At 36.6% G+C, this 12,003-nt stretch overlaps 1 protein-coding gene across 1 annotated transcript in view; it reads left to right on the forward strand.

Annotated features, from left to right (window-relative positions):
* Col6a6 (collagen type VI alpha 6 chain) overlaps positions 1 to 12,003 on the forward strand; it is a 110,003-nt gene that overhangs the window by 65,561 nt on the left and 32,439 nt on the right. The window contains exons 26-27 of the mRNA XM_026384010.2: positions 1,703 to 1,738; positions 2,444 to 2,506. Of these exons, the coding sequence (XP_026239795.2) occupies positions 1,703 to 1,738; positions 2,444 to 2,506 (99 nt within the window). The remainder of the gene's footprint in view (positions 1 to 1,702; positions 1,739 to 2,443; positions 2,507 to 12,003) is intronic.

The raw sequence follows: 12,003 nt of genomic DNA on the forward strand, positions 1-12,003 counted from the left end.
AGTGAAAGATTTTGCAGGATTTTTCTAAATGCATTGGGCCAAGTGGTAACTTTAAAAAAAATGAAACAAAACAAAAAAAAAGTGTACATCAGAATGATCATTTTTGTATTGTCACTGAATTAAGTGCCTGGAAATAAGTAAGTTTACCAAAGCCAGTAATTTCTATATACCAAAAATGACCAGTAAAAACTAAGAATTAAAAAGACCCAATCAAAACTACAAACTCTTCAAAAACATAATATAGTTCAGGATATCCTTTCTGAAAAAAAAAAGTTCGAGACCTAAGACAAAGATCTGAGATATAAAGTAAGCAGAGAGGCAGTGTTCCTGTTGCAAAGTCTAAATCGTCCTGAAGATCAGTGTGATTCCAAGTGGACTTCCCAAAAGGCCAGCTGGGAGTATAAAAAAAACAAACAAAAGAAAGAAAGCTTAAAATTTTGGGGAAATAAAGCTAAGGAATGAAGAATCTCTAGTGAAAAGTTTGTTAAAGTAGAGAATAATTGAAAACAGCCTTAATATCTCATAAAAGACAGATATTCAATAGCCTGACATTAGGTATTTGCCACTCTACAAAAACGAATGTGTCGTGTTTATAATTATGCTTAAAATTTTTAGGTTCAAAATATAATTAAGAGGCTGGGGTTGTATAGCTCAGTGGTAGAGCACTTGCCTACCACACATGTGTGAAGCACTGGGTTTGATTCTCAGCACCACATATAAATAAATAAAATAAAATAAAGGTTCATTGACAACTACAAAAAATGATTAAAACTAATACAATTAAAATAATATTTCCAATTCAAGTGAAAATTTGGAATATACCTAGGGAAACATCTATCCCCATTGCGCTAACATGCTTTTTTAAAAGTTCAAAAAAAGTAGGACAGAGTATGTATCATGGTTCTGGGTGGGAAGATTTGGGTGCTGTTTCTTCTTTCATCCTCTCATATTTTATATAATTTAAGATTTGTTTTAACAATCAGAAAGTAAAATTGATTTTTTTGTAGAATAGTGATTACTAAAGGTTGGGAAGGAGAAGGTGGATAAAGGGCATCTGTATTTGATTGGTGCGCACTGTATCCATGGATTGAACTACTACACTGACCCCAATAATAAACTGCAATTTGCACATGTTAAAATAAAACTTAAAAAATAAACTTTATTTTAAATATGTATTCTCTTTATCAAGTATAATTATACCTCTTCAGCTAAACTTTGACCAAAGTAAGGTAAGAAAGAAAGAAACGAAAGGAGGAAGGAAGGAAGGAAGGAAGGAAGGAAGGAAGGAAGGAAGGAAGGAAGGAAGGAAGACCTTACAATGAATAATCCAGCTTAGACTCTGTAGGTTTCCAAGTTCACCATGAAAATCCATTTTAAGAAGATTGTTCCAGAGACACAGGGTCAAATGACCATGTATTCTGTTATACGTATGCAGAAGAGGCAATTTGTAATTTTTCAAATCACTTTAGCCTCAGGTTCCTTTTCGTCACTTATCGAGGTTGTCAAGTTTTGATGAAACCTATAAATTATTTAATTTAGAAATTGGAGTTAGTTTCTCCAACAGTACTGTTTGGTTTCTAGTTCGCAACTGTTTGAGCCCTTCGTTGTTTCAGAGGCACTAAACAAGTCAGCAGATAAATTAGAGTTAGCAAAAAGACACTGGGCAATGTGTGCAATTAATCTTCTCTACTGTCAATTGTAGGGACAAGAAGGATTCCCCGGAGAGAGTGGACCTAAGGTATTGTGTACTTTGCATCCGTTAGAGATCTGTCAGAAATACTCCTGGGGTTAGGAAACATATCCTGGGCCAACAGAAGGACTATTCCTGTTAAATAGATGTTCTACCTCTGAGGGGAAAAGAGGGAAGAAACAAATGAGCCAAATTTTTTAAAATGATAACCTTTATTTAGAAGTATAAGATTTTCAAAAAACATTTCATGTCTAATTTTGTAATTCATAGGTAAAGGAAGAAAAATAATCCTTCTGAAAATTTTCTTCTCCAGGGTGATCCTTCCCCTCTATCATATGTATTTTTTTCTTTCCTCAGAGAAAAGTAAAATGTAAAGAAAATCAAAATGATCTGATTTCACCTGGCTCAGTTTTCTCAGTATGTTTGTAAGTTGTCTTAAGATATTTTCAACTTCAGGGCTTCCAGTTTTTCTGGAAACATTTACTAAACTTGATAAATGCCAGGTCCTGTGATAGGGTCTAAGGACAAAACATGTTCACGTCTCCCAGGACCTGAGTTCTGTTTGGGAAGACATAACTGTGAGACCAGCGATGCACCGTGCCAACTTTGTGAGAGCTTCACAGGAAAATAAAACCCTTCAAAGACAAAAGAACATGTGAAAAATGGCTTCATGTGGGAATCAGTTTAAAAGCACATATATATCTCTGTGATATAGATTTGATTTCGATAACCATTTCATTTTAATGCACTTAGGGTGAGACAGGGGACCCTGGGAGTCCAGGAGAGACTGGACCCAAAGGATCCAGAGGCATAACGGTAAGCTTCTCAGATTCCCATTGCTGATCCCTTCAGCTACTTCGGAAAGTCCTTCTTCATGCATGTATAGTCATTTGACTTATATAGACTTGTTCCCAAAGTCTTATAAAATGTGTGGATTTTGCTAGGTGCCATGGCGCAGGCCTGTAATCCCAGCAGCTCCGGAAGCTGAGGCAGGAGGATCACAAGTTCAAAGCCAGCCTTAGTAACTTTCACTTAGTAACTTAGTGAAACCCTGTCTTAAAATTAAAAAAAAAAAATTAAAAGAGGGCTGGGGATGTGGCTCAGTGATTATAATACTCATCTCTCAATGCCAGCAAGAAGATGTCCTTGTTGTTTTATTTCTCGACTGCTCCCTTTTACTGAACAGATTCCCTGTCCTGGCTGTCAAGGTACCATTGTTATCACTAGAAATAAGATTTTTTTTTTTTTTTTTACCCAAAGGAATCCTTGTGATCCAAAACAGGTTTTACACAGCCAAAATATGATCAATTTAATCCTATCTCCCTGCAAGATTGAATGCAACTTAATAATGCCCCCTGATTTCTTGTCTTCATGAATGAGGTATCGTTAAGCTATTTTTAATAAGATATATGCTAAAAGGTTCCATCTTCATTTAGCTCAGAAAGGTAATTTCTTGAGTTTTGTGAGAACATTTGTGTTTAGTATGTAACTGAATATGTCTTTATTATTTTATGGAGGGGCTTAGCTACTGCCTGACGCTCTGGGACAACGAGAAGAAAGATATGTCTTCAGGACATCTCATAAGCATCAATTCACCTAAGGCTGAGGGGTTAAGAGTAGATTTCTTACATTCCATGACTCTGTATATCTTAGACTATGAACACATGAGATGCCTGTGGGTTTTTTTTAAGATTATATAAAGGCAATTGAATCTCAATCTTCATCTCTTTCTTCATAATAGCACTGGTCAAGAGAAATAGGAAGAATGAAATCTCTGATAAAAATTTATCATGCTAAGTGAAATAAGCCAATCCAAAGGTTGAATGTTTTCACTGATGATGTGGAAGCTAAACCACCAATAGAGTGCATGGGGAAGAAAAGAAGTTCAGTGGATTAAACAGAGGGGCATGAAGGGAAGGGAGAAGGGATAGGAATAGGAAAGACACTCAAATGAATCGGACATAATTTTCCAATGCGCATGTACAAAAATACCTAAATGAATCCCATCATCCTGTACATCCACAAGAATGGGGTGCTAATTAGAATAAGATATGTTCCATGCTTGGATAATTATATCATAATGGATTCTACCAAAGAACTTTATGTATAGAGAATATTTATGTAGGTTTTAGGGGTGCAAGATAAAGAAATTTCTCTCTCCCTTCTTCTTCTTTCTCCCAAGATGACTTCTTCCCAACTATAATTCTTTTCCTTGAACATTTTTTGGTGGCTATCCTTTATCCTTATGCCTTCAAAAAATGACAAAGATTGATTTAATTAGAAAAATAATTGGAAAAGACTTTCAAATTAATCTAGATGTCATCTGCATGAAATATCTCTGGATCATTTCCTTTGGCTTATTAACAGAGCAGTTTAACCTTGAACATCAGAAGCATGCTAACAAGCTCAGCTCTTTATTGCATTCCCTTCCCGCGATGGCACATTGATCATTTTTTTAAAAAAACAATAAACTAGTATGAAACATGTAAACTTTGCCTCTTGGCCGTTGGAAATATTTGAATTTCTTCTTTGTGATCCATGTTGCATTGTTTGTGACTGGCTTTTTTCACCCATCCATCTGCTTTGAGTATTTTTGTCATTCAAAGTTGAAGTTTGAGACATTAAAAATTCTCAGGTTTTCTCCTGAAAGAGCAGAAGTTTCTATTGGAAGATTTTGGTAAAAAAAAAACAAACAAAAAAAAAACCTTGCCTTAAATTCTTAAAATTTAAAATTCGGGGTGATTTTAACCTGTTTTATTTTGTGTAGATGTGCTCTGTTTGTATGTGTGTTTTCATTAAAAACAACAACTTTGCAAACAGTTTGAAACAGGCAGGCTTTTCACCTTGACACTGTTGACATCTCAGGCTGGATAATCCTGTTTAGGAGCTGCCCCAGGCATTGGTGGGTGTTTAGCAATACACCTGGCATCTGCCTGCTGCGTGCATCACCCCACCCTCCCTAAACACCTCTGCAGACCTCTCCATGTCGGGGCAGCTAGAGGAGGGGTGGCAAAATTCTCCCCAGCTGAGAACTGCTGGTTAAAACAATGACGACACCATGTTAATGTTTTTAATGGCATTTTTATCGGTCAAATTAAAAAAAAAGGAAGAAATTTAATAACTGGTCATCTCTCTGCCCCTCTCAATTCCCCCCATTTCCTTCTCCTCGGAAACAACTTTCATTTCCTAACTGGTGATTCTGGAATTGGCAATATGTTTCTAAATGTCATGCCTATGGCACCAACCTTCCGATTTTTAAGTTTTAGGTATTACTGTAAACGTTGCTGATTTACCTTTCATCATTTACCTTTGATCCAAATCCCTTCTGAAGATGTGTAGGTTCAGCAGGTAGCCTATTAAATCTCCACCCAGAGCTTCAACCTGACCATCTTGATCTGGTTTCCACTGTGCTTGGCACCAACCAAAGTGCAATCGCCCTTACCTTCACATGTGGATTCCCTTCACTTTTCTTCTGGTATCTCATTCCTGTTCCCAGACTCCTCATTCCCATTCCCAGCCTACTTCTGGATTTCTCCCGTGCCTCATGGAAAACTCATCCAGTAGCCCACTAAGAGGGGATGAACAAGCAGTACATTTTTTTTGATACAGCTAACATCTGAAAATGGCTTGACACTACCTTAAGATGTGATGCATACTTTGGGTAGGACAAAATTCCGATTTAAAAATAATTTCTCAGGATTTTGAAGGCAGTCATTTCTCCATTATTTCTAGCTTCTCTCATTGCTTTGGGAAGTCCAAGGATATTCAAATTCCTAACTTTTTTACATGGCCAATATTCTCTCTCTGGAATCCCATTGGATCATATCTTGGTCCCTACTTTTGATATTTCATGGTTTTTATGACTCTGTGTATGATCCATTTTTATCAATTTTCAAGGATATTGGATAGGCCCCTTGAGCCTGGAAATGTATGTTCTTTGGTTCCAAAAGTGTTATTAATTATTTCGAAGATTTTCTTCCCCTCTGTCCCCTCTATTACTATTTTTTGAATACCTATATTTAGTTTGTCAATTTACTCCTTTACTTTCTCTCTCCTATTTTCTGTCTTCTTGTTCTACTTTGTGTTCCTTGATTTTATCTTGAAATGTTTCTCTCATACTTTAAGAACTTATTTTTGTTTTCTTCATGTTCCTTTTTTATCATATACTATTCTTGTTTCATAGAGCATTTTTCTTATCTCTCTGAGGATATAAATGAGTATTTTTAAGTCTTCTTTGCCCAATATATTCTGTTTCCTGCATTTTTCTATTTTGATCTGTATTCCTCATATGTATCAAGAGTGAGGTATTGCTTCATATTTAACACTTGAGAAAAAGACAGATTGGAAGCCCTGAGGATATGAATGGGATTTACCAACTACAGAGTTCACTGGAAGCTGATCTGTCTAAACTTTCTGGTTTTTTTTTTTTTAAACAAACCTCTGATATCAGTATTTTTAGGTCTTTCTTCTTTAGTTAGATTCCCCTTAAAACATTCCTTCCGTTTCCTGCCTGAAGAGTAAAGGCCTATATGCCAGCTTTCTAGAAGCCATGTAGAAAAAGAGAGCTGGAGGATCTCACATTTATTGTGCATTGTTTCTTTGCATCTCCTGTTTCAGTGGTACCATTGGGTGGTCCTCAACTCTTCCTGAGTCTCAACTCAGATTTACCTCAGTTTATTTCATGGTGGAGAGAAGGGACAACCACCGAACTGTTAAAAATGAAAGGAGATCTGGGGACTCCTAAAATTATTTTCCACTAAGCCTCCTTATCTGGCCTCTTCCCATCACTTCCCCTTCTCGTGGTGTCTGGTACTGCCAAAGCCTGAGCCTTCTGGGAATGTGTGATATCAGACATGTCAGTCCTGGGCCTTCCCTGATGCTGGCTTAGGACTTAGCTATTTCAGGTTTGTGTCTAACACACGTCTGCTTTCCAGCCTCCAAAATTTTATGTCTCTTGCCTTTTTTCTCTTCCAAATTCTTATCATTGTTGCCTCTGCCCTTTTAAAAACTCAGTTTACTTTTGGTAAGATGTTAGAAAGGACAACAGGAAATGCAGACACTCAATCTACCATCTTTCCTTTGTCAAGGTTAACCCCATGTCTTCTGAGTAAAATATGGTCAGTGAGTTTATTTTATTCAAACTGGCACACTGTCAATATCATTGGGATACAAGAGGACATCAACAATTATTTACTGTTCCATAGGCAATGCTTTTACAAATTAAGTTGATTGTAGACAACTTCAGCATTTATTATTGCAAAAGTTGTAAACCCCATGACTTTTGCAAAAGAAAGTAATTTGGGGGGGGTGGTGCGGGGGTGCAGGCACTTAGCCACTGAGTCACATCTTCAGCCCCGCCCCCCCTTTTTTTTAAATTTTGAGACAGGGTCTCACTAAGCTGCTTAGGGCCTTGTTAAATTGCGGAGGCTGGCCTTGAACTTGCAATCATCCTGCCTTAGCTTCCTTAGCTGCTGGGATTACTACAGGCGTACACCAGCATATTATCCTATTTTTAAATAGTAAATCCTGGCTTTCTCAGTGATAAAGTATATTGCTGAATACATATAGAAAAAATTCTGACACAAGTAAACAGATAACAACTGTTCTTTTTATTACTGCTGTTTATTACATTTCCTTCTAGCCAACTGCTAAATGTTTCTGTTTTTATTGTTGTCATCTTAGGAGGTTTTATACTTTAGTTTTATTTTCTAGGGCATTTATTTATTTATTTATTTATTTATTTATTCATTTTTGTTTTTTAGTTTAGATAAAAAGAGTTAAAGATTCTCATTTAGATAAAAATTTCTCCTTCAACCCAGCTTTTCCAATCCTAGCAGTTTTCCCTAATAATCCGAATTGTGAGTATGATTTTACAGTAGTATTGCTTACTACAACAACAAATGTAAATGCCAAAAGTAAGGGACTGGTTAAATAAATCATGGTACATTCATGTAACAGGATATTATGCAACCATGAAAAGTGATTTTACAAAAGAATATTTATTTATTTATTTATTTTTTTAAGCTGAAAAATTATTTATTGACCTGTCAGTGGTTATCTCTGGGCCATGAAATGATGAACACAATTATTTTCTTTTTCTCACATTTTCTTCAATCTGTATTACATTTTAGTAACAAAAGTAGGAAGTTATGTTAAAGCAATCATTCCAATGACCGTGGTTAGCAGAGCACTCTTGAGCTTGATGAGGAAGGAGTCATCTTTGTCACCTGGTGGCAATTAAAAAGATGAAAGCCCAGAATCTCAATGACAGAACTCCAGTCCAACATTTGGCCCATACTCCTCCATATGTCCATGTCCACACGTCCTTATTTGGGGTTCAGAAACTCCAAATACAGTCACCACTACCTGAGGCCGTGAATGCAGAGGCCAGCTCATGCTACATGGAGTCTTAATAACGTGTTGTGAGCATCCAATTTATTTTTTATTTATTTATTTTTTTTTTATCTCTCTCTTTTTTTTTTAATTGGTCGTTCATAACATTACATAGTTCTTAATACATCATATTACACGGTTTGATTCAAGTGGATTATGAACTCCCGCTTTTACCCCGTATACAAATTGCTGTATCACATCAGTTACCCTTCCATTGATTGACATAATGCTTTTCTAGTGTCTGATGTATTCTGCTGTCTGTCCTATTCTCTACTATCCCCCCTCCCCTCCCCTCCCCTCCCCTCCCCTTTTCTCTCTCTACCCCTTCTACTGTAAATCATGTCTTCCATTTGTATTCTCTTGTCTTACCCCTCCTTTCCTCTTATATGACATTTTGTATAACCCTGAGGATCGCCTTCCATTTCCATGCAATTTCCCTTCTCACTCCCTTTCCCTCCCACCTCTCATCCCTGTTTAATGTAAATATTCTTCTCAAGCTCTTCGTCCCTACCCTGTCCTTGTTTACTCCCCTTATATCAAAGGAGTCATTTGGTATCTGTTTTTTAAAGATTGACTAGCTTCACTTAGCATAATCTGCTCTAATGCCATCCATTTCCCTCCAAATTCTATGATTTTGTCATTTTTTAATGCAGAGTAATACTCCATAGTGTATAAATGCCACATTTTTTTTTATCCATTCATCTATTGAAGGGCATCTAGGCTGGTTCCACAGTCTTGCTATCGTGAATTGAGCTGCTATGAACATCGATGTAGCAGTGTCCCTGTAGCATGCTCTTGTTAGGGCTTTAGGGAATAGACCGAGAAGGGGAATAGCTGGGTCAAATGGTGGTTCCATTCCCAGCTTTCCGAGAAATCTCCATACTGCTTTCCAAATTGGCTGCACCAATTTGCAGTCCCACCAGCAATGAACAAGAGTGCCCTTTTCCCTGCATCCTCTCCAGCACTTATTGTTGTTTGACTTCCTAATGGCTACCAGTCTTACTGGAGTGAGATGGTATCTTAGGGTAGTTTTGATTTGCATTTCTCTGACTGCTAGCGATGGTGAGCATTTTTTCATGTACTTGTTGATTGATTGTATGTCCTCCTCTGAGAAGTGTCTGTTCAGGTCCTTGGCCCATTTATTGATTGGGTTATTTGTTATCTTATTGTCTAATTTTTTGAGTTCTTTGTATATTCTGGTTATTAGGGCTCTATCTGAAGTGTGTGGAGTAAAGATTTGTTCCCAGGATGTAGGCTCCCTGTTTATCTCTCTTATTGTTTCTTTTGCTGAGAAAAAACTTTTTAGTTTGAGTAAGTCCCATTTGTTGATTCTATTTGTTAACTCTAGCGCTATGGGTGTCCTATTGAGGAATTTGGAGCCCGATCCCACAGCGTGTAGATCATAACCAACTTTTTCTTCTATCAGATGCCGTGTCTCTGATTTAATATCAAGCTCCTTGATCCATTTTGAGTTAACTTTTGTGCACGGCGAGAGATAGGGATTCAGATTCATTTTGGTGCAAATGGATTTCCAGTTTTCCCAGCACCATTTGTTGAAGATGCTATCTTTCCTCCATTGCATGCTTTTAGCCCCTTTATCAAATATAAGATAGTTGTAGTTTTGTGGATTGGTTACTGTGTCCTCTATTCTGTACCATTGGTCCACCCGCCTGTTTTGATACCAGTACCATGCTGTTTTTGTTACTATTGCTCTGTAGTATAGTTTGAAGTCTGGTATCGCTATACCGCCTGATTCACACTTCCTGCTTAGTATTGTTTTTGCTATTCTGGGTCTTTTATTATTCCATATGAATTTCATGATTCTTTTATCTATTTCTACAAGATATGCTGTTGGGATTTTGATTGGCATTGCATTGAACTTATAGAGAACTTTTGGTAATATCGCCATTTTGATGATGTTAGTTCTGCCTATCCATGAGCAGGGTATATTTTTCCATCTTCTAAGGTCTTCTTCTATGTCTTTCTTTAGGGTTCTGTAATTTTCATTGTATAAATCTTTCACCTCTTTTGTTAGGTTGATTCCCAAGTATTTTATTTTTTGGGGGGATATTGTGAATGGAGTAGTTGTCCTCATTTCCGTTTCAGAGGATTTGTCGCTGATATACAGGAATGCCTTTGATTTATGCGTGTTGATCTTATATCCTGCCACTTTGCTGAATTCATTTATTAGCTCTAATAGCTTCTTTGTAGACCCTTTTGGGTCTGCTAGGTATAGAATCATATCATCTGCAAATAGTGATAATTTAAGTTCTTCTTTTCCTATTTTTATGCCTTTAATTTCTTTTGTCTGTCTAATTGCTCTGGCCAGTGTTTCAAGGACTATGTTGAACAGAAGTGGTGAGAGAGGGCATCCCTGTCTTGTACCAGATCTTAGAGGGAATGCCTTCAATTTTTCTCCATTCAGAATGATGCTGGCCTGTGGCTTATCATAGATTGCTTTTACAATGTTGAGGTATGATCCTGTTATCCCTAATTTTTCTAGCGTTTTGAACATAAAGGGATGCTGTACTTTGTCGAATGCTTTTTCTGCATCTATTGAGATGATCATATGGTTCTTATTTTTAAGTCTATTGATGTGGTGAATAACATTTATTGATTTCCGTATATTAAACCAGCCTTGCATCCCAGGGATGAATCCTACTTGATCATGATGTATAATTTTTTTGATATGTATTTGAATCTGATTCACCAGAATTTTATTGAGGATTTTTGCGTCAAGGTTCATTAGAGATATTGGTCTGTAGTTTTCCTTCTTTGAAGTGTCTTTGTCTGGTTTCGGAATCAGGGTGATGTTGGCCTCGTAGAATGAATTTGGAAGTTCTCCCTCTTTTTCTATTTCCTGAAATAGCTTGAAAAGTATTGGTGTTAGTTCCTCTTTAAAGGTTTTGTAAAACTCTGCTGTATACCCATCCGGTCCTGGGCTTTTCTTAGTTGGTAGTCTTTTGATGGTTTCTTCTATTTCCTCTATTGTTATTGGTCTGTTTAGGTTGTCTATATCCTCCTGGCTCAATCTGGGCAGATCATAGGACTCAAGGAATTTATCTATGCCATCACTATCTTCTATTTTATTGGAGTATAAGGATTCAAAGTAATTTCTGATTATCTTCCGTATTTCTGAAGTGTCTGTTGTGATATTGCCTTTTTCATCCCGTATGTTAGTAATTTGGGTTCTCTCTCTTCTTCTCTTCGTTAGCATGGCTAAGGGTCTGTCAATTTTATTTATTTTTTCAAAGAACCAGCTTTTAGTTTTGTCAATTTTTTCAATTGTTTCTTTTGTTTCAATTTCATTAATTTCAGCTCTGATTTTAATTATTTCTTGCCTTCTACTTCTTTTGCTGTTGTTTTGCTCTTCTTTTTCTAGGATTTTGAGATGAAGTATGAGATCATTTATTTGTTGGTTTTTTCTTTTTTTGAGGAATGAACTCCAAGCAATGAATTTTCCTCTTAGAACTGCTTTCAATGTGTCCCATAGATTCCGATATGTTGTGTCTGTGTTTTCATTTAACTCTAGGAATTTTTTAATTTCCCCCTTGATGTCTTCTAAAACCCATTGATCACTCAGCAACCTATTGTTCATTCTCCAGGTGATGCTTGATTTTTCCTTTCTTCTTTTATCATTGATTTTCAGTTTCATTCCATTATGATCAGATAAGATGCATGGTATTATCTCTACCCCTTTGTATTGTCTAAGAGTTGCCCTGTGACATAGTATATGGTCTATTTTTGAGAAGGTTCCATGTGCTGCTGAGAAAAAAGTGTAGCTACTTGATGTTGGGTGGTATAGTCTATATATGTCAATTAAGTCTAGGTTGTTAATTATGTTATTGAGTTCTATAGTTTCCTTATTTAATTTTTGTTTGGAAGATCTGTCCAGTGGTGAGAGAGGTGTGTTGAAGTCT

The sequence above is a fragment of the Urocitellus parryii genome, chromosome 2 (assembly GCF_045843805.1).
Source record: "Urocitellus parryii isolate mUroPar1 chromosome 2, mUroPar1.hap1, whole genome shotgun sequence".
In the NCBI taxonomy this organism is placed as follows: Eukaryota; Metazoa; Chordata; class Mammalia; order Rodentia; family Sciuridae; genus Urocitellus; species Urocitellus parryii.